Here is a 27,974-nt window from a genome sequence, read left to right on the forward strand (position 1 = left end):
GCAAAAGAAAATTATCGAATCATTAATTATGTTATCCCATGAAAGCAAAATAAAAGTTTAACGAAAATAATTGGCACATTTGAAAGGAACATTTTTGTTTTGTGCCGTTTCGGTCAGAGAAATGTTTGTGAAAGGAATTTTTTCAGAAAAAGGGATTCAGCATTTCAGCTTGTCGCTGAACACTTCTCTCTGGGCACTGCACTAGGCAGCAGTTTCCGTAGTGTAGCGGTTATCACGTTTGCCTCACACGCGAAAAGTCCCCGGTTCAAGCCCGGGTGGTAACATTATTTTTGAAACAAAAACTGGTTTTAAATGTTCATTGCTCATGTGACAATGGCCTCCTTCTGTGCTGTAAACTTCTCTGATTCCATAAAGAACATTTAAAACCAGTCTCCTAAAATACAGAGTGTGTAAAATCAGAGAGGGAATAAAACTTCCTCAATGATTAAAGTTTCACAAATTATTAAAATGAAGTTGTTGAAGTTTCGACTGACCCTCAGTGATCATGTTCGCATTTCTTTCATTCTGCTCAACAATGCTATCGGTTAATACCAGCAGATCTAAGCCGCATTTCAAACCCGGAAACAACTCATTCATTATTCACCCTTCCCAGTTCCAGTGCACAGAGGATTATTTATACTCCATCCCAGAAACTCAAGTCCAACTTCTGACATTCCTTATTTCTAATTACTAACTCATTTATTTTGACACCACTCTGAAGTGCTTTGGGTCATCTCTGTAATTTAGTTAAATTACTTCACTTTAATTAAAAACGGTGGTCGCAAAATGATTTCCCTAACTGGGAATCGAACCAGGGAAGCTGAAGGGATTGAAATGGTTTTGTGAAGCATTTGAAGATGCTCTCTAAAAATCTCACACTGCTAATTTAAAAACACGGTTACGATTTGTTCCAGTGTGAAAGAAGGGGATTGCAATGACAACAAAAACACCAGGCAGTGACTGCATTAAGACCAATTCAAACTTTTCACAAAGTTGGTGTCACGGAGTAACAGCTGAGCTAAAGTTGGCACTGACCAATGGGTAAAGACATCTCATTATAACCGATGAGCTCACAAATATCAGGAGCAGTGCAGTCTGGTCAATGTTAAACCCCTTCTTCCTTATTCAACAGAGACATGAATGGCAGACAGACGCCACAAAGTTTAATTAAAGACCGAAGTACAAGTCACATTTAATTTCCAAATTCTTTCACCATAAAATTCCTTCACTTTATTTCAAATCTTACTGCGTTGATTCTGAAAATGAGCACCATGTGATTTTACCTTCAATACTGATTCTATTATCTGTGCACGGTAGGAATTACCGCTCCAGTTTTGAGCCCAATTTGACAAAAGTTGCCCCAGATTCCTGGTGTCGTCAGCAATGAATATTTTGAACCAGACTCCTAAAATAGTGTTTTTTTATATGAGTTCACAGGATCTGGGTGTCACTGGCAAGGCCAGAATTTATTGCCCAACCTTAATTGCCCTTGAGAAGCTGGTGGTTGTTGTGTATCTGTAAAGCATGCACTCCCATGTTCCACCACTAGGGAGCTCATCCCTTGAAGTCCCAAGGGATCTCAGCATCCCTTTGGAGTACTGTATATAAGCCGGCCCCCAAGGCCTATTCCTCACTCTGGAGTGTCTTATTAAAGACTGAGGTCACTGTTATTTTAACCTCCCTGTGTGCAGCCTCATCTGTGTTAGGAACACAATAACTGACGACGAGAATACGAATCCAACGCAAAGATGCAGCAAACTGTGGGCATCCTGGAGAAGTTCTCGGAGGTAGCAAGCTCGGAGGAAGCTTATGTCGAACGGCTAGACCAGTACTTTGTAGCCAACGAGCTGGATGGAGAAGGAAGCGCTGCAAAAAGGAGAGCGGTCCTCCTCACAGTGTGTGGGGCACCGACCTACAGCCTCATGAAGAATTTTCTGGCTCCGGTGGAACCCACAGATAAGTCATATGAGGAGCTGTGTACCGTGGTTCGGGAGCATCTTAACCCGAGGGAGAGCGTGCTGATGGAGAGGTATCGGTTCTACACGTGCCAGCGATCTGACGGTCAGGAAGTGGCGAGCTACGTCGCCGAGCTCATGCAACTTGCAGGACAATGTGAGTTTGATGGCTGCCCGGAGCAAATGCTCAAAGACTTTTTTGTACTGGGCATTGGCCAAGAGACCATCCTGCGAAAAATTTTGACTGTAGAGACACCGACCCTCAATAAGGCCATTGCAACAGTACAGGCGTTTATGTCCACCAGTGATAACACCCAACAAATCTCTCAGCACACAAGTGCTAGCAATGTTCATAAATTAACTGGAACTGTGTTTGCGAGCAGAAATGTACAGGGCAGAAGCCACGAGTTTGTAACTTCCAGCAGGGCTCAGGTGATCCAGATGACTCAGAGTCCCCAACAAAGAATAAATGCAAGGCAATTCACAGCTTGTTGGCGTTGTGGAGGCATCCATTCAGCCTTTTCATGACGCTTCAAAGGGTATGTTTGCAAGTGCTGTAGAACAATGGAGCACCTCCAATGAGCTTGCAAACGAGCTACAAGCTCTGCAAAACCTGCTAACCACCACGTGGCGGAGGAAGATTGGTCCATGGTGGATCAAAGCAATTTAGAGCCTTCAAGAGAGGAGGCAGATGCTGAAGTACACGGGGTGCACACATTTTCGACGAAATGTCCACCTATTATGCTGCACGTAAAATTGAATGGCTTAGCCGTAGCCATGGAACTGGACACTGGCGTCAGCCAATCCATCATGAGTAAAAAGATGTTTGAGAGACTGTGATGCAACAAGCCATTCAGCTCAGCCCTGAGCCACATCCACACGAAACTGAGAACATACACCAAAGAGCTTATCACTGTCCTGGGCAGCGCCATGGTCAAGGTCACCTACGAGGGCATGGTGCATGAACTGGCACTCTGGATTGTCCCGGGCGATGACCCCACAGTGCTTGGAAGGAGCTGGCTGGGCAAAATCCGCTGGAACTGGGATGACATCCGAGCGCTATCACATGTCGATGAGGCCTCATGTATCCAGGTTCTTAAAACATTTCCTTCCCTTTTTGAGCCAGGATTTCGAAACTTTTCCGGGGCGAAGTTGCGGATCCACTTGGTCCCAGAGGCACGACCCATTCACCACAAGGCGCGAGCAGTACCTCACATGATGAGGAAGAGAGTGGAAATGGAGCTGGACAGGCTGCAACTCGAGGGCATCATCTCCCCAGTGGAATTCAGCGAGTGGGCCAGCCCGATTGTTCCAGTACTCAAAAGTGATGGCACAGTCAGGATTTGCGGCGATTATAAAATAACTATTAATCGTTTCTCGCTACAGAACCAATACCCGCTACCTAAGGCAGACGACCTAATTGCGACGCTGGCAGGAGGCAAGACGTTCACCAAGCTCGACCTGACTTCGGTTTACATGACGCAGGAAGGCCAGGCTCACCCAGCAGCCCTGCAGGGCTAACAACACGCCAGCCCAGCGAGGGCACAGCCAGCACACCAGAACAGACATTTGTACCGAGGCAGTCCACCAGGGAAAGAAAGGCTCCCGACCGCCTCACCTTGTAAATACTTTTCACTTTGACTTTGCAGGGAGTGATGTTGTGTATCTGTAAAGCATGCACTCCCATGTTCCGCCACCAGGGAGCTCATCTCCTGAAGTCCCAAGGGATCCCTTGGGAGCACTATATATAAGCCGGCCCCTGAGGCCTGTTCCTCACACTGGAATGTCTTATTAAAGACTGAGGTCACTGTTACTTTAATCTCTCTGTGTGCAGCCTCATCTGTGTGAGGAACACAATAGTGGTGAGCACCATCTTGAACCGCTGCAGTCCGTGTGGTGAAGATGCTCCCACAGAGCTGTTAGGGAGGGAGTTCTAGGCTTTTAACCCAGTGACGATGAAGGAACGACCGATATATTTAGACAGACATTTAGAGACCGCATGGATGAAGTACAACAATTGTACATTCCTGTCTGGCGTAAAAATAAAAAGGGGAAGGTGGCTCAACCGTGGCTATCTAGGGAAATCAGGGATAGTATTAAAGCCAAGGAAGTGGCATACAAATTGGCCAGAAATAGCAGCGAACCTGGGGACTGGGAGAAATTTAGAACTCAGCAGAGGAGGACAAAGGGTTTGATTAGGACAGGGAAAATGGAGTACGAGAAGAAGCTTGCAGGGAACATTAAGGCGGATTGCAAAAGTTTCTATAGGTATGTAAAGAGAAAAAGGTTGGTGAAGACAAACGTAGGTCCCCTGCAGTCAGAATCAGGGGAAGTCATAACGGGGAACAAAGAAATGGCGGATCAATTGAACAAGTACTTTGGTTCGGTATTCACTAAGGAGGATACAAACAACCTTCCGGATATAAAAGGGGTCAGAGGGTCTAGTAAGGAAGAGGAACTGAGGGAAATCTTTATTAGTCGGGAAATTGTGTTGGGGAAATTGATGGGATTGAAGGCCGATAAATCCCCAGGGCCTGATGGCCTGCATCCTAGAGTACTTAAGGAGGTGGCCTTGGAAATAGCGGATGCATTGACAGTCATTTTCCAACATTCCATTGACTCTGGATCAGTTCCTATGGAGTGGAGGGTAGCCAATGTAACCCCACTTTTTAAAAAAGGAGGGAGAGAGAAAACAGGGAATTATAGACCGGTCAGCCTGACCTCAGTAGTGGGTAAAATGATGGAATCAATTATTAAGGATGTCATAGCAGTGCATCTGGAAAATGGTGACATGATAGGTCGAAGTCAGCATGGATTTGTGAAAGGGAAATCATGCTTGACAAATCTTCTGGAATTTTTTGAGGATGTTTCCAGTAAAGTGGACAAAGGAGAACCAGTTGATGTGGTATATTTGGACTTTCAGAAGGCTTTCGACAAGGTCCCACACAAGAGATTAATGTGCAAAGTTAAAGCACATGGGATTGGGGGTAGTGTGCTGACGTGGATTGAGAACTGGTTGTCAGACAGGAAGCAAAGAGTAGGAGTAAACGGGTACTTTTCAGAATGGCAGGCAGTGACTAGTGGAGTGCCGCAAGGTTCTGTGCTGGGGCCCCAGCTGTTTACATTGTACATTAATGATTTAGACGAGGGGATTAAATGCAGTATCTCCAAATTTGCGGATGATACTAAGTTGGGTGGCAGTGTGAGCTGCGAGGAGGATGCTATTAGGCTGCAGAGTGACTTGGATAGGTTAGGTGAGTGGGCAAATGCATGGCAGATGAAGTATAATGTGGATAAATGTGAGGTTATCCACTTTGGTGGTAAAAACAGAGAGACAGACTATTATCTGAATGGTGACAGATTAGGAAAAGGGAAGGTGCAACGAGACCTGGGTGTCATGGTACATCAGTCATTGAAGGTTGGCATGCAGGTACAGCAGGCGGTTAAGAAAGCAAATGGCATGTTGGCCTTCATAGCGAGGGGATTTGAATACAGGGGCAGGGAGGTGTTGCTACAGTTGTACAGGGCCTTGGTGAGGCCACACCTGGAGTATTGTGTACAGTTTTGGTCTCCTAACTTGAGGAAGGACATTCTTGCTATTGAGGGAGTGCAGCGAAGGTTCACCAGACTGATTCCCGGGATGGCGGGACTGACCTATCAAGAAAGATTGGATCAATTGGGCTTGTATTCACTGGAGTTCAGAAGAATGAGAGGGGACCTCATAGAAACGTTTAAAATTCTGACGGGTTTAGACAGGTTAGATGCAGAAAGAATGTTCCCAATGTTGGGGAGGTCCAGAACCAGGGGTCACAGTCTGAGGATAAGGGGTAAGCCATTTAGGACCGAGATGAGGAGAAACTTCTTCACCCAGAGAGTGGTGAACCTGTGGAATTCTCTACCACAGAAAGTAGTTGAGGCCAATTCACTAAATATATTCAAAAGGGAGTTAGATGAAGTCCTTACTACTCGGGGGATCAAGGGTTATGGCGAGAAAGCAGGAAGGGGGTACTGAAGTTTCATGTTCAGCCATGAACTCATTGAATGGCGGTGCAGGCTAGAAGGGCTGAATGGCCTGCTCCTGCACCTATTTTCTATGTTTCTATGTTTCTAAGTCAGGATGGTGTGTGACTAAATCTAACAATGGCTGGTGTCACATGCATCAAATATTTTAAAGCAAGGTCTTAAAATGCTGTATGTAAAATGGGAAGGGATAATAATTCATGACATGCAAAGCCTGTTTAAAATGGAACTGTATAAAATAAATGTGAATATTTTTCTGTCTGACAGGGTTTTGGAAGCAGATTTAACATTAACTTTCCAAAGGGAAATATCGTTGAAAAAGAAACATTTGCAGGGTGCTGAGGAATGGGACTAATTGGAAATTTCTTTCACAGAGACAGCACAGATAACAACATAAGAAATCAGAGTAGTAGTAGGCTATACGGCCCCTCAAGCCTGCTCCACCATTCAATAAGATCATGACTGATCGTTGATCTCAACTCCACGTTCCCCGCTCGATCTCCCGATCCCTTGATTCCCCGAGACTCCAAAAATCTATCTTACGCAGCCTTGAATATATTCAGAGACTCAGCATCCACAGGCCTGTGGGGCAGAGAATTCCACAGATTCATAACTCTCTGAGTGAAGAAATTCCTTCTCATCTCTGTCTTAAATGGTCGACCCCTTAACCTGAGACTGTGCCCCCTGGTTCTAGACACTCCAGCCCGGGGGAAACAACCTCCCAGCATCTACCCTGTCAATCCCCTTCAGAATATTGTGTGTTTCAATGGGATCACCTCTCATTCTTCTCAACTCCGGAGAGTATCGGCCCATTCTACACAATCTCTCAACTTAAGACAGTCCTCTCACCCTAGGAATCAATCTAGTGAACCTCTGTTGTACCACCTCCCAGGCAAATATTTCCTTCCTTAAATAAGGAGACCAAAACCGTGCGCAGTACTCCAGGTGTGGACTCACCAGGGCCCTGTACAATTGTAGCAAGACTTCCTTACTCTTGTACTGTGGGCTATATATTAGGTACTATGGGCCGAGTGCCCTGTTTTTTTGCTGATTCGATGGTTGTATAAAAAGTTATTAAAATTTGACAGTTGCTCGGCAAACATATTTGTATTTCCTTCAGTGTACTCCTTACTCTTCAAGGGCTAGATTTTCCCCAAGCAGTTTTGTCGGCGCACTGACCTCAAGCGCACCGACTTTGCGCGCTGGAAACGGCTCGGGGAAAAACTCGCCCCATCCTGGCCGCTGTGTACAGTCCCCGGAGTCCTGGCGTGGTGTCGATGGTGAAGTGGGGGGCGGAGCCAAATGCCTGCACCGAAAACACTGCCGGCACCTTCGCACATGGGCAGTAGGGAGAGAAAACTTGGCACTCTGCCATTTTTAAACAGTGTCAAACCCGATGAAAAGCACAGCAGCTTCTCAGCTTCTCCGGTCGCTCGGCGGGCTCTCCCCCCGTCCCTCCCCGATAAAACGCACAGCTCCAGCAGCTGCAACTTCTCCGGTCCACAAGCTCACACTTCTCCGGTGTGTCTTCCCTCCCCTATCCCAGGGATACAGGGACCGAGTGTAATGGAGCCAAGTTTGCTGATGATACAAAGATGGGTGGGAAAGTTAATTGTGATACAGCAAAGTAAATCTCAATTCCGGAAGAACAATATGGAAAAGGACAGTGACCCTGACATGATATAAACACGCAGCCTTCTGATCTGGAGTCAGACACACTACCGTTACACCACGAGGTCCACAGTGCAGAGTGCCCATGTTTGTATACATGAAGGTTCCTGAAACACAGTTTCATTTACCCTGCATTGGTGCAATGAAAGGGCTTTAAAATCCCCGGCCACTCCCACCGTGGGTCAGACAGCATCAGAAGCAGTGCCCACCTGTCACTCACCCTCTCACGCCCGCTTTCATCACCTGCTGCCTGCGGACTGCAGCAAATCCAGTTCATCATCATCACAGGCAGTCCCTCGAAGCGAGGATGACTTGCTTCCACGCCAAAAAAGGATGAGTTCACAGGTGTTTCAATGATGGACCTAATATTCCAGGTCCCGAGCTGCATGTTGAAGGGTGGAAGATGCCTTGCGTGGATTTTTTTAACGTTTGGTGGCCGTTGCACCCCAGCCATCACACGGGCTTGACAGAGCGAGGTCTTGGTCCAGTGGCAAGGGTTATCCAAGACGACTGGAGACCAGCTCTGCTGCACGGACCCAGTGCCCACACATATCGCAGTGTGGGCTGGGTCCGTGCTGCCCCTGGGCCCCTGGCCCTGAACTCACACCACCCCTGGGCCCCGATCACATCCCTCCACAGTCTCTCGCTGCTCCTGCTGTACCTGCCCACGCTCCAATCACCGACCTGGACTTTGATGACATCACACTTCGCTGCCGTCGCCCTCCTGCACCAGCTCGCGCTGTACCTTGCCGTGGTACACCACCACGCTGCTCCCAGGCCGCCGCTTACCGCTCCTTTTATGGCCCCGACCTGCCGCTGGTGTTCTCACGCAGGTCGGGGCCTCCACGCTGCTCCCAGCAAATCCAGTTACACGCCGTGTCACCGCACAATTCTCAGCTGTGATTGTAAGCTGACTATATTTAAAGCTATCGCAGAGGCTGCAAGCAGTGTTCCCTGGTAGTCTAGTGGTTAGGATTTGGTGCTCTCACTGCCGTGGTCTGGGTTTGATTCCTGGTCAGGGAAAGCATTTTTACAGAGCAAATTGACAAAAATAATTCAAGTCTGCGAAATAATGAATAATTGTTTCAATCATCATTAATCCACCACATGTGTTGCACACTGAAGAAAATACAAATTGTTTGCTGAGCGACTGTCGAATTTTAATAACTTTTCACACAACCGCAGAATCAGAGGAAAAACAGGATATTCGGCCCATAGTACCAAATATATAGCCCACAGTACAAGAGTAAGGAAGTCTTGCTACAATTGTACAGGGCCCTGGTGAGACCACACCTGGAGTACTGCGCACAGTTTTGGTCTCCTTATCTGAGGAAGGATACACTTGCCTGGGAGGTGGTACAACGGAGGTTCACCAGATTGGGATGAGAGGACTGTCCTATGGTGAGAGATTGTGTAGAATATGCCGATACTCTCTGGAGTTTAGAAGAATGAGAGGTGATCTCATTGAACCGGACAATATTCTGAAAGGGATTGACAGGTTAAATGTTACGAAGCCTGGCTAGCCCAGTCGGTAGAACATGAGACTCTTACTTGCAGGGTGGTGGGATCGAGCCCCAACATTGGGCGATTACTTTTCCTGAAACTTTTATGTTGCTTTCAGAGGAAAACATCATTAACGAACCCATGATCTTCTTTTGCACAATGAAAAGAATGCGAACTGAGGGAGAGTTGATAATTTAATCAAATAATGAAAGCAGCGCCTGAGATAACTCGGCCATCCTTACTGTTCGATGCTGAAGTTGCAAGTTATTACTCTGGAACGTTTCAGACCGGGCACTTATTCACTGTTGCTGGAAGGCCCAGTGACCGGGATACCCTCTCCCCCGGGGTTTTCCTGAGCCTGTGCTCGTTGCACGGGGAGCTTTTGCCTGGGTCTGAGGTAGCTTGCATCCCAGGGATGGACAATAACCCTCTGAGCTCTGGAACTGGGGAAGAGCGAATAATTAATGAGTTGTTTGCAGGTTTCAAATACAGCTTAGATCTGCTGGTATAAACCGATCGTGCTGTTTCACAGAATGAAATAAATGTGAATAGATAGCTGAAACTTCAACAACTGAACTTCAATATTTCATGAAACTTTAATCCTTGAAGAAGTTTTATCCCCGATCTGATTTTATACAATCTGTATTTGAGGAGACTGGTTTTAAATGTTCATTGCTCATGCAACAATGTGTCCAAAACAGCTTTTATTCAATTTTATTGCAGACACGTTTTTGCTTGAGAAATAATGTTTCTGCCCAGGCTTGAACCAGGAACTTTTCACGTGTGAGGGAAATGTGATAACCACTACACGACAGAAACTGCTGCTTAGCTCAGCGCCCAGAGAGGAGTGTTCAGCAACAAGCTGAAATGCTCAAACCCTCTCTCTGCAAAAAGTTCCTTTCACAAACATTTCTCTGACCTGAACTGCACCAAACAACAATGTTCTCCTTTCAAAGTCATTAAACTTCCCAATTTCCACGTCTGCAATTTTAAGGACAAGGACTGAAAGCGCTTTGCGATCAGAAAATTGCAGGAAACCCCTGTGGTTAATGACAGGGCTTTTGATGGTTGATTTCCATACACACCTTGTGTTATGTATTTAACCCTTGGCCACCTGTATCACACCACCACCAGAGGGCCTACCTGTTGGAGTCCCAAGGGATCCCATGAGGTACCTGCACTCTGGAGTCTTACTACAGGAGCTAAGGTCACAATTACTCATTGTTCACAGTACTCAGTTTCATCCTTTATTATGAGCATATCAATTGGCGACGAGACAATGAACAACCACGTGAAAATGCAAAGACCAGTTGGTATCCTGGAGAAGTTCTCAGAAGTGGACAATTGCGAAGCCTTCGTGGAGAGACTCGACCAATACTTCGTGGCCAACGAGCTGGAAGGGCACGTAAACGCTGCCAAATGAAGGGCGATCCTCCTTACCGTCTGTGGGGCAACAATCTATGGCCTCATGAAGAATCTTCTAGCTCTGGTGACACCAACAACTAAATCCTATGAAGAATTGTGTACACTGGTCTGCGAGCATCTAAATCCTAAAGAAAGCGATCTGATGGCGAGGTATCGGTTCTACACGTGCCAACGGTCGGAGGGCCAGGAAGTGGCGAGCTATGTCGTCGAATTAAGGCGCCTCGCAGGACATTGCAAATTTGACGGATTCCAAAACGAATGCTGAGAGACTTTTTGTGCTTGGCATTGGCCATGAGGTAATCCTTCGCAAACTGTTGACTGTTGAAACTCAGAATCTGAGCAAAGCCACAACGATAGGTCAGACAATTTCCACCATTTCCTTTAAACCCAATAACGTAATTTATTTCTGGTGGACTGGATGGAGGAACATGATCCATGCAAAAAATTGTTATTACATGAAATGAATGTTCCTAAAAGTATTAGAGTGGGAACTCACTGGATAGCAGCACAGCTGGCAATGTTTGCAGAATATATTCGTGCAGCCAAAATGCACAATGACAACCTGGAATTGTGCGGCACCAAATAACAGTTTAATGCTTCGCTCCTGGGTGGGCTCGAACCACCAACTTTTTGGTTAATAACCAAACGCACTAACCGATTGCGCCACAGAGACTAACTTAAATGTACATTGCAAGACATCCCAAACCAGTGTGTCAGTCAGTTAAAGCTTCAGATTGCTCCGACCGGTATGGAACTTGTCCACTCTCAGTTGTAGTTTTCCCAAATAAATGGAGGGACATTCATTGTGGATGCAAGGAAGCAGTCTAGTCCCGCACACTGCAGACACTTCCATGTCACCGCCAACCAGCTCTCCCACAACCGGTGTGATCTACCTTCCAGCCTTCCGGTGCCTTGTCTGTGACGAAGTATTCTGATTGTCCCGAAGCCAGTCTTATGTTTTAATTCATTTTCAGCCCCTGACTGCAGATATTCCTGTGATTAAACCCAAACAAAATGCTGACAGGGACAGTTGGATTCATCATATCTTTGCTTGGTGAAATTGCAAAGATTGAAAGTGATGCACATCAACCCCAAACCTCGTCACCTACTCGCTAACCGCTACACGCTGCTCCCGTGAGATGGAAGCCCAGTTGCTGTTTCAAGCTTGAATGCAGGTACAAGCAGAACTCATTCAAAGAAAGTCTAAGTCCCTGAGGCATCTGATTATTTGCACCGAATTCCTTCGCAATGAGTTGAGGTTCGTGTGGGGTGATTTGGTCACATCTTTCCCCACACTACAACACTTCAAACATAACTCAACGGCTGTAAAGTGCTTTGGGGCGACATGAGTTCCTGAAAGGCACTGCAGAAATGTAAGTCCTTCTTTGCAAAAGTTCGATGCAATTTCAAAATTTGCGGCAGAATAATGGGCTCGGCCAGGATCTCTCGCAAATTTCAATTAACAAGCCAGAAACGAGAATCATACCCCTTGACCAACGAGCTAACTTTTTGACAAACCTGGAGATCAGGTGTAACTTTTATAAAAGCATTTTTTGTGTGTAGCTAATCTTGGCAGAAGGAGCACATGAGATCGAATCAGTGACTTTGCTTTTTCGACCTGTCTTCTGAAGCGCCGCATGATCCCACTCCGACAGTCAATGAGCTGTTGGGACGTTAGTGTATCCAGGCTGTGGGTGGCCACCCCGAGCGCAGCAGAGGGGTTTCTGCATTAGTTCTGGGTGGGGACAATATTTCCCCTTCTCTCTTCCACTTGTCTCTATCCCTCTGCTTTGTTTTCTGTATTTATTCCCCGGCCTCATTTTATGTGTTTAAAAGGGAACAAAAGATGAAGTGGGCGACACTCTGGAACAATTTCTCTCACTCAAATATATCTATTAAGTGAAGTGAAATAAAGAGCAATTAAAGAATAAGGGAGAAGCCACTGTCACCCTTTTGACAGGAGAATAAACTCGCCCATGGCTGTTCATCCACAGCAAGTTTAAACATAATCTTCCTGCACGGGATCCTTTCACGTGGAAAGCAAACGTGATAACGGCTCCACTGCGGAAACCGCTCTGACCAGAAGTACAGCAGAGGGCAGCTGACCAGTGAATGCCTTCTGTGCTGATCGGGAATGTGTTGGCTCACCTTAAACAACTTCTGTCCCTCACTGACAGCTGTCAATCCTTCTCCTCCGCTGCCCTTTACACAAACATGTCACTGATCCCTACCCACCACCCCACATCCCCATCGTGTTATCTTCCATGTTAGCACAGTGGGGCCGCGGAGACACCTACTCTCTCCCCACGGTTAGTGAACTTTGTGTATTGTCCTGGTACATTTTATGTATAGTTACAATGATGTGCCACTGGGGGCGCTGTGGTGCGAGACCCAAAAATACCTGCAAGACAGAGTATAAAAGGCTGCCCACCACACCTGAGAGGCACTCTGGAGTTACACAATAAACGACTAAGGTCACAGCAGTTACTACAACACCAGACTGTGTAGAGTCAGTGATTTGAGTGCTGCATACACCACAGTAACCTTGTTGCATGCTTCTCTAATTTCCTCTTTGATGCCGTCCCCTACATTACCATTACTGTTTGGACGCCAATAGACAACTCCCACCAATGTTTTAGAAAGATAGAAACATAGAAATTTACAGCGCAGAAGGAGGCCATTTCGGCCCATCGTGTCCACGCCGGCTGACAAAGAGCTGCATAGCCCTTGGTCAGCAGCCCTAAAGGTTACATATAAACCTATGAATGATGACGGAAAGGCAAAGAGCACCCAGCCCAACCAGTCCACCGCACACAACTGCGACACCCCTTACACTGAAACATTCTACACTCCATCCCAACCGGAGCCGTGTGATCTCCTGGGATAGGCAAAAACCAGATAAAAACCCAGGCCAATTTATGGAGAATAAATCTGTGAAAATTCCTCTCCGACCCATCCAGGCGATCGAAACTACTCCAGGAGATCACCCTGGCCGTATTCTATTCCACGCAGTACTTACCATTATATCTGTGCCGTCCAACAAAAGGTCATCCCGTCTAATCCCAATTACCAGCTCTAGGTCCGTAACCCTGCAGGTTACGACACTTTAAGTGCCCATCCAACCATCTCTTAAAAGTGTTGAGGGTTTTTGCATCCACCACTCTTCCAGGCAGCAAGTTCCAGATCCACACAACCCTCTGCAGAAAGAAGTCCACCGCCCACCTCAAATCCCCTCCTGACCTTCCACCAACCAACTTAAAACTATGCCCCCTCGTAATAGACCCCTCCACCAATGGAAATAGGCCCTTACTATCCACTGTGTCCAGGCCCCTCAATATTTTGTACACCTCAATGAGGTCTCCTCTCAACCTTCTCTGTTCCAATGAGAAGAAACACAGCCTATCCAATCTGTCCTCATAATTAAGATTCTCCATTCCACGCAGCATCCTTGTAAATCTCCTGCATGCAGTACTCCAGCTGTGGCCGAAACAAAGTATTATAGAATTGAAGCATAAGCTCCCTGCTCTTATATTCTATGACTCGGCCAGAAAAAGACAAACATTTTGTATCAATCTTTACGGCAGAGGACACGCACAATATTCCAACAGTGGAAAGTCAAGGAGCTATAGCGGGGAGGAACGTAACACAATCACAATCACTAAGGAGGTGGTACTCAGTAAGATAATGGGACTAAAGGCAGACAAATCCCCTGGACCTGATGAATTGCATCTGAGGGTCTTAAGAGAATTAGCGACAGGGATTGTGGATGCATTGGTTGTAATTTACCAAAGTTCCCTGGATTCTGGGGATGTCCCAACAGATTGGAAAACTGCAAATGTAACGCCCTTATTTAAAAAAGGAGGCAGACAAAAAGCAGGAGAGTATCGATGAGTTAGCCTAACATCTATGGTTGGGAAAATGTTGGAGTCCATAATTAAAGAAGCAATAACAGGACATTTGGAAAAGCAAAATTCGGTCAGGCAGAGTCAGCATAGATTTATGAAGGGCAAGTCATGATTGACAAATTTGCTGGAGTTCTTTGAGGATGTAATGAACAGGGTGGATAAAGGGGAACCAGTGGATGTTGTGTATTTGGACTTCCAGAAAGCATTTGACAAGGTACCACATAAAAAGTTACTGCACAAGATAAAAGTTCACGGGGTTGGGGGTAATATAATAGCATGGATAGAGGATTGGCTACCAAACAGAAAACAGAGAGTCGGGATAAATGGTTTATTCCGGGTTGGCAATCAGTAACTGGTGGTGTGCCGCAGGGATCAGTGCTGGGACGCCAACTATTTACAATCTATATTAAGGACTTGGAAGAAGGGACCAATTGTAACACAACCAAGTTTGCTGATGATACAAAGATGGGAGGAAAAGCAACGTGTGAGGAGGACACAAAAAATCTGCAAAAAGATATAGACAAGCTAAGTGAGTGGGTAAAAATTTGACAGATGGAATATAATGTTGGAAAGTGTAAGGTCATGCACTTTGGCAGAAAAAAAACAAAGAGCAGGTTATTATTTAAATGGAGAAAGAATGCAAAGTGCTGCAGTACAGCGGGGTCTTGGGGTACTTGTGCAAGAAACACAAAAGGTTAATCTGCAGGTCAAGCGAGTGATCAGGAAAGCCAATGAAATCTTGGCCTTTATTGCAAAGGGAGTGGAATAAAAAAGCTGGGAAGTCCTGCTACAGTTATAGAGGGTATTGGTGAGGCCACACCTGGAGTACTTAGTACAGTTTTGGTTTCCATATTTAAAAAAGGATAAGAACATAAGAACATAAAAATTAGGAACAGGAGTAGGCCATCTAGCCCCTCGAGCGTGCTCCGCCATTTAAAAAGATCATGGCTGATCTGGCCGTGGACTCAGTTCCACTTACCTGCCCATAACCCTGAATTCCCTTATTGGTTAAAAATCTATCTATCTGTGATTTGAATACATTCAATGAGCGAGGTCCCATCCAGGGTCAGCACTCTTTGATCCTGGGAATAAAGTGAAGGTCACAGAGTGACCGTGTCTGCTATATACATGCCTCGTGTGAGTTTGTAACAAGGTGCAGAGACACTACATGTGGCGACGAGAAACGGGAATCACCGAACCACGAGGATGGCCACCGGTGGCACAGAGAAACGCGACTGTGTGGGTGAGGACTGGGACGACTTTGTGGAAAGACTCCAGCAGAGCTTTGTCACAAAGGACTGGCTGGAAGAGACAGCGGCTGACAAGCGGAGGGCGCATCTACTGACCAGCTGTGGTGCACAGACGTATGCGCTGATAAAAGACCTGCTCGCACCCCAAAAGCCAGTGGACAAGTATTTCGAAAAGCTCAGCCAGCTGATCAGTGAGCATCTCAAGCCGGCAAGTGGTGGACACATGGCCTGATCTACTCTCACCGGCGTCTGGAGGGTCAAAACGTCTCGGACTTGGTGGCGGAACTGCGGCGTTTGGCCAGTCTCTGTAAGTTCTCCGATGTCTGCAGTGGGGAGATATTAAGGGACTTTTACATTGAGGGCATTAATCATGCTGGCATTTTCAGGAAGCTTATAAAGACAAAGGACCTGACTTTAGAAGGGGTGGCGTTGATAGCTCAGACCTTTATGGCAGGGGAAGAGGAGACCAAGCTAATTTACACACGCAGCCCTGGTTTTAACGTTGCGATGAACCAGGAAGTTAATGTTGTAAAGTGATACAGAACCCAGAACACAGAACCGCAGGCAGGCAAGGGCAATTCGACACCGCCCAGGCAGACAGGCAAGGGAAATTCAACACTGCCCAGGCAGCAACAAGCTCCAGGTTGGGCCCACAACAGGGACAATGGAAAGGGGATCGGCAATTCATGCCATCACGAGGAACAATGCATCCTGTGATGGGACCATTCAGAGTGCTTAGAAACAGCTAAACGGGCCATCAGAGAGGAATGCCTGGGAATAGTCCTTTTGTTAACAGCAATAACACACTGCCAAAAGCTGCAGGTTCCAGCTTTACACCTGTAGGATTTGTAATGTCAGTGGACACTTGGCCAGGATGTGCAAAAAGGCAGTAGCGAGGCTAGTCTGCGAGACAGAGGAACCAGACGAGGGGTCTGCAATGCAGGATGAGGCCTGGGGAACAACCATGGATGCGGAAGTTCAAAGAGTTCATGTGGCTGACGACCACAGCTCATACACTAAAACACCACCCATGAAGATGAAAATCTTACTGAATGGCATCCCGGTGCACATGGAGCTGGATACGGGAGCTAGCCAGTCTCTCATGAGCGCCCAACAGTTTAAGAGACTATGGTCACACAGAGCTAGCAGGCCGAAACTGGAACGCATTGAGACGCAGCTACGTACGAACACCAAAGAGATCATCCCAGTGCTGGGCAGCGCAAACTTGATGGTAACGCATAATGGATTACAGAACCGGCTGCCACTCTGGATTGTTCCAGAAAATGGCCCGGCACTTTTGGTAAGGAGTTGACTAGCTGAGATGTATTGGAAATGGGGGGATGTGCACGCCATTTCATCCGTGGAGCGAAGTTCATGCTCGCAGGTCTTGCAAAAATTCGCGTCACTGTTTTAACCCGGTGTCGGTACGTTCAAGGGCACTAAAGTAGTGATACGCATCACTCCGGACGCCAGACCAGTGCACCACAAAGCCAGAGCGGTGCCGTACGTGATGCGTGAGAAAATTGAAAGTGAACTGGACAGGCTGCTCAGAGAGGGCATAATTTCGGCCATTGGATTCAGCGACTGGACAAGTCCCATCGTTTCCGTCCTCAAAGCAGATGACTCGGTTAGGATTTGTGGCGCCTACAAAGCCACCATCAACCGAGTGTCGCTGCAAGACCAATACCTGCTTCCGAGAGCGGAGGACCTCTTTGCCACACTGGCAGGTGGAAAGCTGTTCACGAAGCTGGACCTCACTTCGGCCGACATGACTGAGGAACTGGCGGAAAATTCCAAGCTTCTGACCACCATCACGACGCACAAAGGATTATTTGTCTACAACAGGTGCCCGTTTGGCATTCGTTCGGCAGCGGCTATCTTTCAGCGAAACATGGAAAGCTTGCTCAAGTCCATCCCTGGAACGGTCGTATTCCAAGACGACATCCTTATAATGGGTCGAGACACCGAGGAACACCTCCGCAACCTGGAGGAGGTGCTACGCCGATTGGATCGGGTAGGTTTGCGGCTGAAAAAGGCCAAGCGTGTGTTTTTGGCCCCAGAGGTCGAGTTCCTGGGCAGGAGAGTTGCCGCAGACGGGATCCGGCCCACTGAATCAAAAACTGAGGCGATTCGCCGGGCGCCCAGTCCCGGCAACACGTCGGAATTGCGATCATTCCTGGGACTTTTGAACTATTTTGGGAACTTTCTGCTGAACTTAAACACATTGTTGGAGCCATTACACATGCTCCTCCATAAAGGTTGTGAATGGTTTTGGAGGGATTGTCAAGAACGGGCTTTCAATAAGGGGAGGAACCTGTTGAGTTCCAACAAACTGTTGACTTTGCATGAGCTCTGTAAAAAACTGGTTTTAACATGCGATGCATCATCCTACGGAGTTGGGTGTGTATTGCATCAGGGTAACGATGACGGCCGACTCCAACCAGTGGCTTACGCCTCCAGGTCGCTCTCCCAGGCAGAGCATGGATACGGCACGATCGAGGAGGAGGCACTCGCGTGTGTGTACGGTGTGAAAAAGATGCACCAGTGCCTTTTCGGCAGACAGTTCGAGCTAGAGACGGATCACAAGACGTTAACATCCCTGTTGTCTGACACCAAGGTTGTCAACGCTAACATGTCAGCTCGCATACAGCGATGGCTGCGTATGACTACACCATACGGCACCGGCCAGGCACCAAAAATTGCGCTGACGCATTCAGCAGACTCCCACTGGCCACCACCGTGGGGGCGTCGGAGCAGAGCGCCGAGATGGTCATGGCCGTTGAGGCTTTTGACAATGCGGGCACCCCCATCACAGCCCGACAGATCAAACTCTGGACCAACAGGAATCCCCTCCTGTCCATGAGAAAGAAATGTGTCCTGACTGGGAATTGGGCGCACGCACACAGGCCGTGCCCCGAGGAAGTCAGGCTGTTTCAGAGACGGATGGATGAGCTCTCCATTCAAGCCGACTGCCTGTCATGGGGCAGCCGGGTAGTCATGCCCCAGAAAGGAAGGGAAGCATTCATCAGGGAACTCCACAGCGAGCAGCCTGGCATCGTGTTAATGAAGGCCATTGCCCGGTCACATGTATGGTGGCCGGGGATTGACTCAGACCTGGAACACTGGGTTCGCAAGTGCACGATGTGTGCCCAACTGGGCAATGCCCCCAGGGAGGCTCCACTCAGCCCATGGCCTTGGCCCACCAGGCCATGGTCACGCATTCACGTAGACTATGCGGGCCCGTTAATGGAGAAAATGTTCCTGATCGTAGTCGATGCATACTCGAAGTGGATCGAGTGCATCATATTGAACTCATGCACGACATCCATCACAGTGGAGAGTCTGCATCCTAGGGTCTTAAGAGAAGTAAAGGCAGGGATAGATGATGGATTGGTTGTAATTTACCAACATGCCCAGGATTCTGGAGAGGTCCCAGCTGATTGGAGAAGTGCAAATGTAATGACCCTATTTAAAAAAGCGAGGCAGACAAAAAGCAGGAAATTATAGACCAGTTAGCCAAATATCTGTGGTTGGGAAAATGTTGGAGTCCATTTGGTGTATTTGGACTTGCAGAAGGCATTTGACAAGGTGCCACATAAACTGTTACTGTACAAGATAAAAGTTCAGGGGTTTGGGAGTAATATATATGCATGGATAGAGGATTGGCTAACTAACAGAAAGCAGAGAGTCGGGATAAATGGTTCATTCTCGGGTTGGCAATCAGTAACTAGGGGAGTGCCGCAGGGATCAGTGCTGGGACCCCAACTATTTACAATCTATATTAATGACTTGGAAGAAGATATCGAGTGTAACATAGCCAAGTTTGCTGACGATAAAAAGATGGGAGGAAAAGCAATGTGTGAGGAGGACACAAAAAGCCTGCAAAATGACATAGTTAGGCTAAGTGCGTGGGCAAAAATTTGGCAGATGGAGTGTAATGTTGGAACGTGTGAGGTTATGCACTTTGGCAGAAAAAAAAATCAAAGAGCAAGTTATTATTTAAATAGAGAAAAATTTCAAATTGCTGCAGTACAGCGGGACCTGGGGGTACTTGTGCAAGAAACACAAAAGGTTTGTACGCAGGTAAAGCAAGTGATCAGGAAGGCCAATGGAATCTTGGCCTTTATTGCAAAGGGGATGGTGTATAAAAGCAGTAAAGTTTTGCTACAGTTTATCAGGGTTTTGGTGAGGCCACACCTGGAATACTGCGTGCAGTTTTGGTTTCCATTTTTAAGAAAGGATATACTTGCTTTGGAGGCAGTTCAGAGAAAGTTCACAAGGTTGATTCCGGAGATGAGGGGGTTGTCTTATGGGGAAAAGTTGAGTTGGTTGGGCCTCTATTCATTGGAATTAATAAGAATAAGAGGTGATCTTATCGAAACATATAAGATTATGAGGGGGCTTGACAAGGTGGATGCAGAGAGGATGTTTCCACTGATGAGAGAGACTAGATCTAGGGGGAATAATCTTAGAATAAGGAGCCGCCCATTTAAAACTGAGATGAGGAGGAATTTCTTTTCTCTGAGGTTTGTAAATCTGTGGAATTCGCTGCCTCAGAGAGCTGTGGAAGCTGAGTCATTGAATAAATTTAAGACAAAGATAGACAGTCTCTGAACCGATAAGGGACTAAAGAGTTATGGGGAGTGGGCAGGGAAGTGAGCTTGAGTCCATGATCGGATCAGCCATTATCGGATTAAATGGCGGAGCAGGCTTGAGAGGACGTATGGCCGATTCCTGCTCCTATTTCTTATGTTCTTATGTTCTTATGAATCTACCTCAAGCACAGTTGCAGAAATGAGGCCAGAGATGAGCAAACATTGCTGTGCGTGCCCTGGGGCTTACCCTTACACTATTGGTCCACTCTGATGGGGTCACAACCATTTCTGATGCTGCAGGTGGGCAGCGTGGCCAATAGTCGCTCGGAGAAAGAATTGAAACCCTGGTATAACTGATACACCTGACTGCAATCCATATAGCCCATGGTTAATGCTTGGAGCTGAACCCCGGCAATGGTGCTGTGTAAGGGAGATATTACAGGCTCAGACTCCCAGTGTTGAGCTTCACCCGTTGGGAGCTCATAATGGGAATCTGAGGCATGGAGGGTCCGTGCACCCTGTCAGCAACACACATTGATACATTCTACACTTCAATCTGTATTATTGATCATTAGCTTTCTGAACAATCATTGTAAAAGCAGTTTAACAATCAACCCATAGATACACGACTCAATCAATTGTGAGCTCACCCTCACCAGTGAGGTCATCACCTGGCTGGTCATGTGACAGCTCGAGTCACAAGACGTCACAATGAAATTCGTGACTTCACAAAAGCAGGAAATAATGACACGGTGCCTTTTCCACATACAGCTGTCGGCTGCTTGGTCATCCAGCAGTTAAACTTTGTGTTTGACCAGGAGGAGAAGGAGGGAGAGAGTTTTTCAAAGAATTTTTTTCAAAGCAATCAACCAAAAGCTTTAAAGCATTAAATTAATTCAAGACCATCGAATTAGGAATCTACAAAGAAAGGTCTGCATAGGACGGACATCTCTGTGTGTGAGAAGTTCCATTCACAGGAGAGAAAGAGCCCGTGTTCGGGTCGAGACAAATACAGGTCGAAATATCAAATCGACAACATAACAGCAGCAATACTGGTGATAATCGGTGAGTAAAAGCAGAGAGCTCTGTGTTGTTACAAGTCTGTTTATCACTAGGACACATTGTGTGAAACAAGAGAAGTGATTGAATTCCAGCAAAATGGTGACAAACAGAATAAAGTGTTCGATGGCCATGATTATCAGTCTGTTTTCTGATGAAGATGACTTTGTTCCAATGAGATTAACTGAGTCATTGCAAGAACTGGGAAGGATCAATCATAAATACGTCCTTACGTACTGCCATAAGTATCTGACCAAAAACAAGTTGCGGCCGGCCCCACGTTGGGCCTTACTAACGGCGATGACGTTGGTAATAAAGGATAACCTTGGACACTTACACACACGGCTGGCTAAAAAACTGAGCAACTTGGCTTTGATGAACATGATCAGATCAGAGCATGTTGACCATCAGGAAGCGGCAAGTTGCCTCCTGGTTAGTCTGGGTGCCAGGTTTCCCATTGAAATTTTCAAGCACATCGAGTCGGGGTGCCAACCATGGACCCAAGCATATTTCTACATGGTGCTGACACTGGCAAGGCTGTGTAGAGCAAACGTGCATTGCTTGGTACCTCGGCTCAAGCCTGTCTTGAGAAACATGCTCCCCACATTGCATGGAGTAACTGATGGGGAAATGAAGTGGACTCTCTGTGTTTCATTGGGGCTTTTTAGTGAGAGCATTCAAATGTACCTGTCAAACCCAGAGGGGACCAGAAAACCTAAACTTGAGAAGAAGATGTTCTTTCATGAGATTTCTGCGGCTTACGATCTGCTTTTGAATTCCTGGCTGCCCATGAAAGAGCCCAAGGTGAGCAGAGCAATACTAGAAACAGTCGCCCAGATAATCCAGCTACTACCCAATGACAAACTGGACAAGGAGCTCCCCAGCTTAATTCCAACCCTTCTCTTGGTGTACCAGGAAACCTTTCCCCATGTTTCTGTCACTCGGTGTCTGTGCAGTGTCCTGCGCACTGCCATCGAGAGGAACAGTGAAGTACTCGTGACACAAATGCAGATTCTGCTGATCACTTTCCATGAGCAGATCTGTATTGTGATGGAACAACCCCAAAACACCTTTTCTGAGAAGCAGCTAAATGAAATCCTTTGCTGCTTCAGAGTTCTAGCTCCGGCATTTACAAGCCAGATACTAGAGATCCTTCGGATGCAACTGGCAATTGACAATGAGCAAATTCAACTCGGGGCACTGGCCGTGCTGAAGTACCTTCTCGATACTGTCCCTTCAAACATGGAGAGTCAGAAGGATCAGATTCTGAATTGTGTGCGACGATCACTTTTAACTGGGAGTAACAGAGTGAAGGGAATCCTTGCCCAGATAATATACACCATGGCCTGTCACAATTACTTGGAGCGAGAGGGAGGAAAGCAGCTGGTGGAATTTATCATCCAACAGTGTGCTCTGCCCACCGAGGAGAACGAGGAGAGTACTGAAAGCGAAGAGGAGTTCTGCAGCGTAATGGCGGCCGTGGTTACGGATAAGGATTTAAGGAGACAGTGCGAAGGTTTGCTGAAATTGATGGTGGGAACTTTACCGATTGGCGATGTCCTCTGGTCCTACCTACTGGAGTTTGTGATCACAGTAAAGTACACTGAAGCCTTTACAATAGTCTGTGGTTCCTCATATTGCGTTGGAATAAAGAGATTGATGGCCAGCAATACACAATTTGTTCTTAATTATGAGGACTATCCAAATCTTCCTGAGCCTCGTACACTGCTGACGCGGCTATTGATTGTGTCTTCTTCTCTGTGCCATGGAAAAGGCAGAGGTGTTCCTGCTCTGGGCTTACTATATCTCCTGGCAATGGACATCCACCCAGCATCAGTGAGAGTATGGGACAAGGAATTCCCAATGTTATGTAACTTTCTGGAGGAGAATTCAGAGAAGCCCAATCTCCAGAATGAGTGGGAAGAGAAACTGTTGGGGGTTGTGTCCCAGACTCTGGAGGCAATCGCGGATAAGGTGTGGATCACCCAGCTCATTGCAGAAATGACCCACTGCATTCACACCTATCGCCTGTATCCAACAGAGAGGGCTTTTCTGTACAAGTGTTTAGGGAGAGTGCTCCGACTGACCCAAGACAAAGACATCGTCAGTAAAAGTCTTCATCAGATGCTTCAGAGTGTTGAGCACAATGAAGATTTCGAGAGAGACAGGGTAGCCGCTGGAATTGGTGACTGTGCTGTAACACACTTAGATACCACGCTCACCACACTGAAGGCTTTCATGGAGTTCAATCGTTTGTGCATATCAAGTCCCTTTCACCAGGTTGACAATCACATAATGAAAGTTAAAAGCACGCTCATTTTATGCTATGGGCAGATTATGTCACGTTGTCCTCGGGACCTCATTCTGCCCAGAATCGAGACCGACATTCTGCACAATGTGTTGGCTCTTTTCAACACCAAGATGTTTGGACTGAAATCCAAGGTGAAGGACTTGACACTGAAATTAAGTTTGACAAACACTGTGACACTGTTGGCCAAAGCTCTCCAACCCAGCGAAGAACACCCACCCTACACTCTGAGCAGAAAGGCAGAATTGCTGAGTTGCATGCAGGAGCTGATCACTGCCGAACCAAAGGAGATATTGAGCACTTGGGTTCGAAAGTCTGCCATGGACGCCTGTGCAGCTCTCATCAAATTGCAGCCTTCACTGAGCAGTGAGACTGAGCTGATTAGCATCTGTTTGAATCGTGTCTTCAGTTTGCCAGATTGGGAGAGCAGCACTGCCGACCAAAGTACAAACATGGACATGGCAGAGAGACAGAAGCTTCACACCGACACAATGGCCTCTGTGCAGGGTCTCCTGAAGCAATGCTTACTTTTGGATCTGTCTCCTGATGGGCTTCATTCTGTATTTAAAACCATGGAGACTGAGATCCAATCCACACGGGACCATGAGCGAGAAAAGGCAATGGAGAGCACTTTACAGCTGGTGACATTTTACCTGGAGAAACTGCAAGTTAGCAATAAGATGCCATCCCATAACTTGGTGAGGATTATTGGATGTGTGGGGCTTCAATGTGCAGATCCATCGCATGTTGTAAGGGAGGCAGCCATTAAAAGCTTGTATGGATTGCTGTATATCCAGTTACACCTTGAAGGCTTTCCAGTGGGTCATCAAGATAAGGAAGTGGAGCATCTGAAAGCCATCAAAGGCGGATTGAAGCAATTTACCAGTCAGGCCCTCTTTCAAACCTGCACTGCTGTCGGTAACGTTTTATCCAAGTGCATAGCCCATGAGCAGTTGAACACTCTACTCTTCACAGTCTTTAAAGGGCTGACAGACAAGCACCGGAACATTTCCTGCACAGCTTCTATTGTGACAAATGTCCTCATTACAACACGTGGAACCACCCTTGCAGACGTTTGGGGAACAATCAAAGTATTGAGCCGTCACTTGAGTTCAATTACTGAGCCGCGGGTGAGAAATGCAGTGACGCATTCAATCTCCATTCTGGCCTCACACCATCTGCCAGCAGTTTTGTCCGCTCTCCTCACTTACCCCATTCCATTTGATGGATATATTTGTGACATATGGCGATCCCTCCTGACACGTAATGCATTAGCACCGGCCAAATTCTTACTGAACAACATCAAATCATTGTATGATGACGGCAGATATTGCCATGTCACAGATACAAAAGATTCAGCAACTCAGCAGTCTTTAGCTGTCCTCTGTGCTCTTCGTGATGTGGTATGTGAGCCTGACTCAGGGCACGTGATAAACATTCTCTACCCCCAGTTAGTCAGCACCCTTCTGATTCATCTCAGCTTCAGTGTCTGGGTTCGCTTTCCGACCAACTTTCTGACAATTCCAAAGGCTGGGAACACCTTCGGCCCTGCTCTAAGACTGAATTATGCCGACGCTTGCCATTACTCAGCTGAGATTCTTCAAGCTGTCCTGTCACAGGGAAAGGGAGATGATCGCATCATGAGAGAAATGGGAGGTTGGGATCTCATCGTGAGCCCAAGAAAGCACCATGAGGGGGTTACACTGCTGGCAAGCACATTGACCGCGTGTGCTGCCCCGCATCTGATCAGCATTGTGGAGCACCTCACTCCTTGCCTTGTCAACATAGGAGAGAGTCAGAGGATCACAATAGCTGCCTTCTTTGGGGAGCTTTTAAATCATTCCGTGGTGTGGGACTTGTTGCTGATGGATACCCTTCTGGAGAGTTTGTTTCGATGTTTGCTTGATGAGTCCCCAATTGTCCAATGGCTCGCTGTACAAGGTTTGGGAAATGCTGCAATTGGAGCTTCTCAACGGATAGACACATACTGCACCAAACTGTTGTCCACAATGTTATCTGTGATTGACCAGAAGTCCAAACCCGAGAATCTCATTGCAGTTGAGGCAATGTCGAGCATGTGCAAAGTTCTGGGTCAGCTCCAGGAGGATTATACAAATCCCATTCTTGGTGATGTGGCACTGGCAGTTCAGCCTTACTTGGAACATCAGCATGAGACAATGAGAGCTGCGGCGTTTAACGTTCTTGGCAAGCTAATAAGATTTGGGAGTGTGGAAATGAACCCTCCACATATGGAGCACATCAAGTCCACCTTGATCCGCTTGCTGCTACATCTCAACGCTGAGAGCATTGAAGTCACCAACGTCTGCAAATCCGTGCTGAATTCCTACGCTCCAGTAATGGAGTCAGCAAACATAACCAAGATGTTCCAAGAACTTTCCTCGGAGGAGACCACCCTGGATTATGAGAACTATTTAAGCAACATCTCCAGGCACATTGCCAAAGACTTGGACAACCAGATCCCCTTGTACATAAGGAGCTGTGCCGCCTTCCTAAGGGATGTGCTTCCTGCGGTCAGAGGGAACGCATTGACATTCCTCGCTTTCCTCATGTACAATGCCCCACCACATTATTACACATCACAGTCTGCAGCTCAGATTTGTGAGCAGATTATTGCCTTGCTGTCAGATCACGAGCAAGATGTCAGAACGAAAGCAGCCAAGGCGATGCGATACCTCTACATGTATTAGGGACCATCAGAACAAAATTATTGTAATGTATGCGTTCGTAGTGTGTTTGGAAATGAGTCTGAGGTCCAAAAATTCGCAGACCCAAAATAGGCAAAAGGGGGAAAGGGGAGGGGGAAGGGATTTGGCCGCGGCATGGGGGGAGGGAGATGGAGAGTGTGATCCTGGGCGGGGCATCGGGGGAGGGGGAGGAGGGAGTGATCCTGGGCGGGGCATCGGGGGAGGGGGAGGAGGGAGTGATCCTGGGCGGGGTATCGGGGGAGGGGGAGTGGGAGGGGGATTGTAAGAATGGCAGGCCGGGATGGGCGAGGGTGAGGTGAGAATCGTTGCCTCGTGGGGTAATCGGAAACTTCGGGGGAGGAGGGGGTTTGTAGGCCTCATGGGGGTAATGCGAGGCCTGTGGGATAGGGGGGATGGGAGCCCTCGGAGGTGGATTGGAGGCCTTGGGGGAGGTCTCCCATCATGGGGCGGGGGTGTGGGTGAGGCAGGGATGCTGGATCGGCACTTACCTCCTGGATCCAGCAGGTCTCGCCGTACTTTCGCTGGTTGATTCCCCGAGGCCTGAGAAACCCGACCAGCCAGGGTTACATTTGAAATGGAGGTTAAATCTGAGGCATGCCAGCCGCATTATAATATTTAAATGAACCCCCCACCTCCTATGAGCAGGTTGGCTGCAATCCCCCCCGGGCCCGCCCACATTAAACCGGCAGTGGTCGGGGGAGGGGTGTTACTCCCTGTGGGGAAGGGTCTATCTCCTGTCAGATCCCCTCCCTCCCCGACAGCCCAGTGGCGATTGAGGACTTGCTGTGGGCACAAACCCAGCGCCCACCACCCCTTGGTACAGTTTGTTGCACCACCAACATGTTCACCCACCTGTCTCAGGGAATCCTCTCTTATCCTCAGTTTGGTGAAGCAGAAAGCAGAGTCCACAAAGAACTCCGTGTACTTCAAAACCTAATATCCATCTGCAAGGAGTGGGTGGGCTGTGTGGGGAGCACTGTCTGTTTATTCTCTGTCACTATCAAACATGGCTGCAAACCCTCCCTTGGCCGATTTCTGCCTTTCTCAGTGTTTATTGTGTAATCTAACTTTCTACCAATACCCTTCATAAATAAGCTGCCTGTGGGCTAGAAATTGCCTGGAGATCGCCCGCGCCCGATCCTACGCGGTATTGGGGCGGTTGGGTCTTTCCCACGGCCGGAATGCTGCTGGTGCGCGCTCCCGAGGTTTTCGGACGGTCCATGTCGACGGCGGCGATGCGGTGCGGGAGCGGAGCGCAGCGGGGCCAAAGTCGGGATCAGCTTTCCTGTATAAAGGGAAGCTGAACCGTTGTGTGACAGGGCCGCAAACGCTTGTCTGCACATTCTCCCGCCATTCTCCCGCCATTCTCCCGCCATTCTCCCGCCATTCTCCCGCCATTCTCCCGCCATTCTCCCGCCATTCCGGGGTCAAAGCTGACCCGCGCATGCACAGGCAACAGAAGGACCGCACTCAACAGTTTGAAGCTGCAGAGGTTGGTGCGTCTCCGTGGGAGAGGGGCTGGGAGAGGGGGGGAGGGAGTCGGGGGGGAGGTGGGGA

At 47.6% G+C, this 27,974-nt stretch overlaps 1 protein-coding gene and 2 non-coding genes across 3 annotated transcripts; 2 read left to right on the top strand and 1 right to left on the bottom strand.

Annotated features, from left to right (window-relative positions):
- The first annotated feature begins 211 nt into the window (after window positions 1–211).
- Window positions 212–284, top strand: trnav-cac (transfer RNA valine (anticodon CAC)). Its single transcript has one exon. It is a non-coding gene; the product is annotated as a tRNA-Val (tRNA).
- Window positions 285–11,173: 10,889 nt separating this feature from the next.
- On the bottom strand, window positions 11,174–11,247 carry trnan-auu (transfer RNA asparagine (anticodon AUU)). The gene has a single exon. It is a non-coding gene; the product is annotated as a tRNA-Asn (tRNA).
- Window positions 11,248–21,482: 10,235 nt separating this feature from the next.
- LOC139232788 (maestro heat-like repeat-containing protein family member 1) lies at window positions 21,483–26,399 on the top strand. Its single transcript, XM_070863282.1, has one exon. The coding sequence runs from the start codon at window positions 21,483–21,485 to the stop codon at window positions 26,397–26,399; it is 4,917 nt and encodes a 1,638-aa protein (XP_070719383.1).
- The last annotated feature ends 1,575 nt before the right edge of the window (window positions 26,400–27,974 follow it).

Source organism: Pristiophorus japonicus, chromosome 20, assembly GCF_044704955.1.
Source record: "Pristiophorus japonicus isolate sPriJap1 chromosome 20, sPriJap1.hap1, whole genome shotgun sequence".
Taxonomy (NCBI): domain Eukaryota; kingdom Metazoa; phylum Chordata; class Chondrichthyes; family Pristiophoridae; genus Pristiophorus; species Pristiophorus japonicus.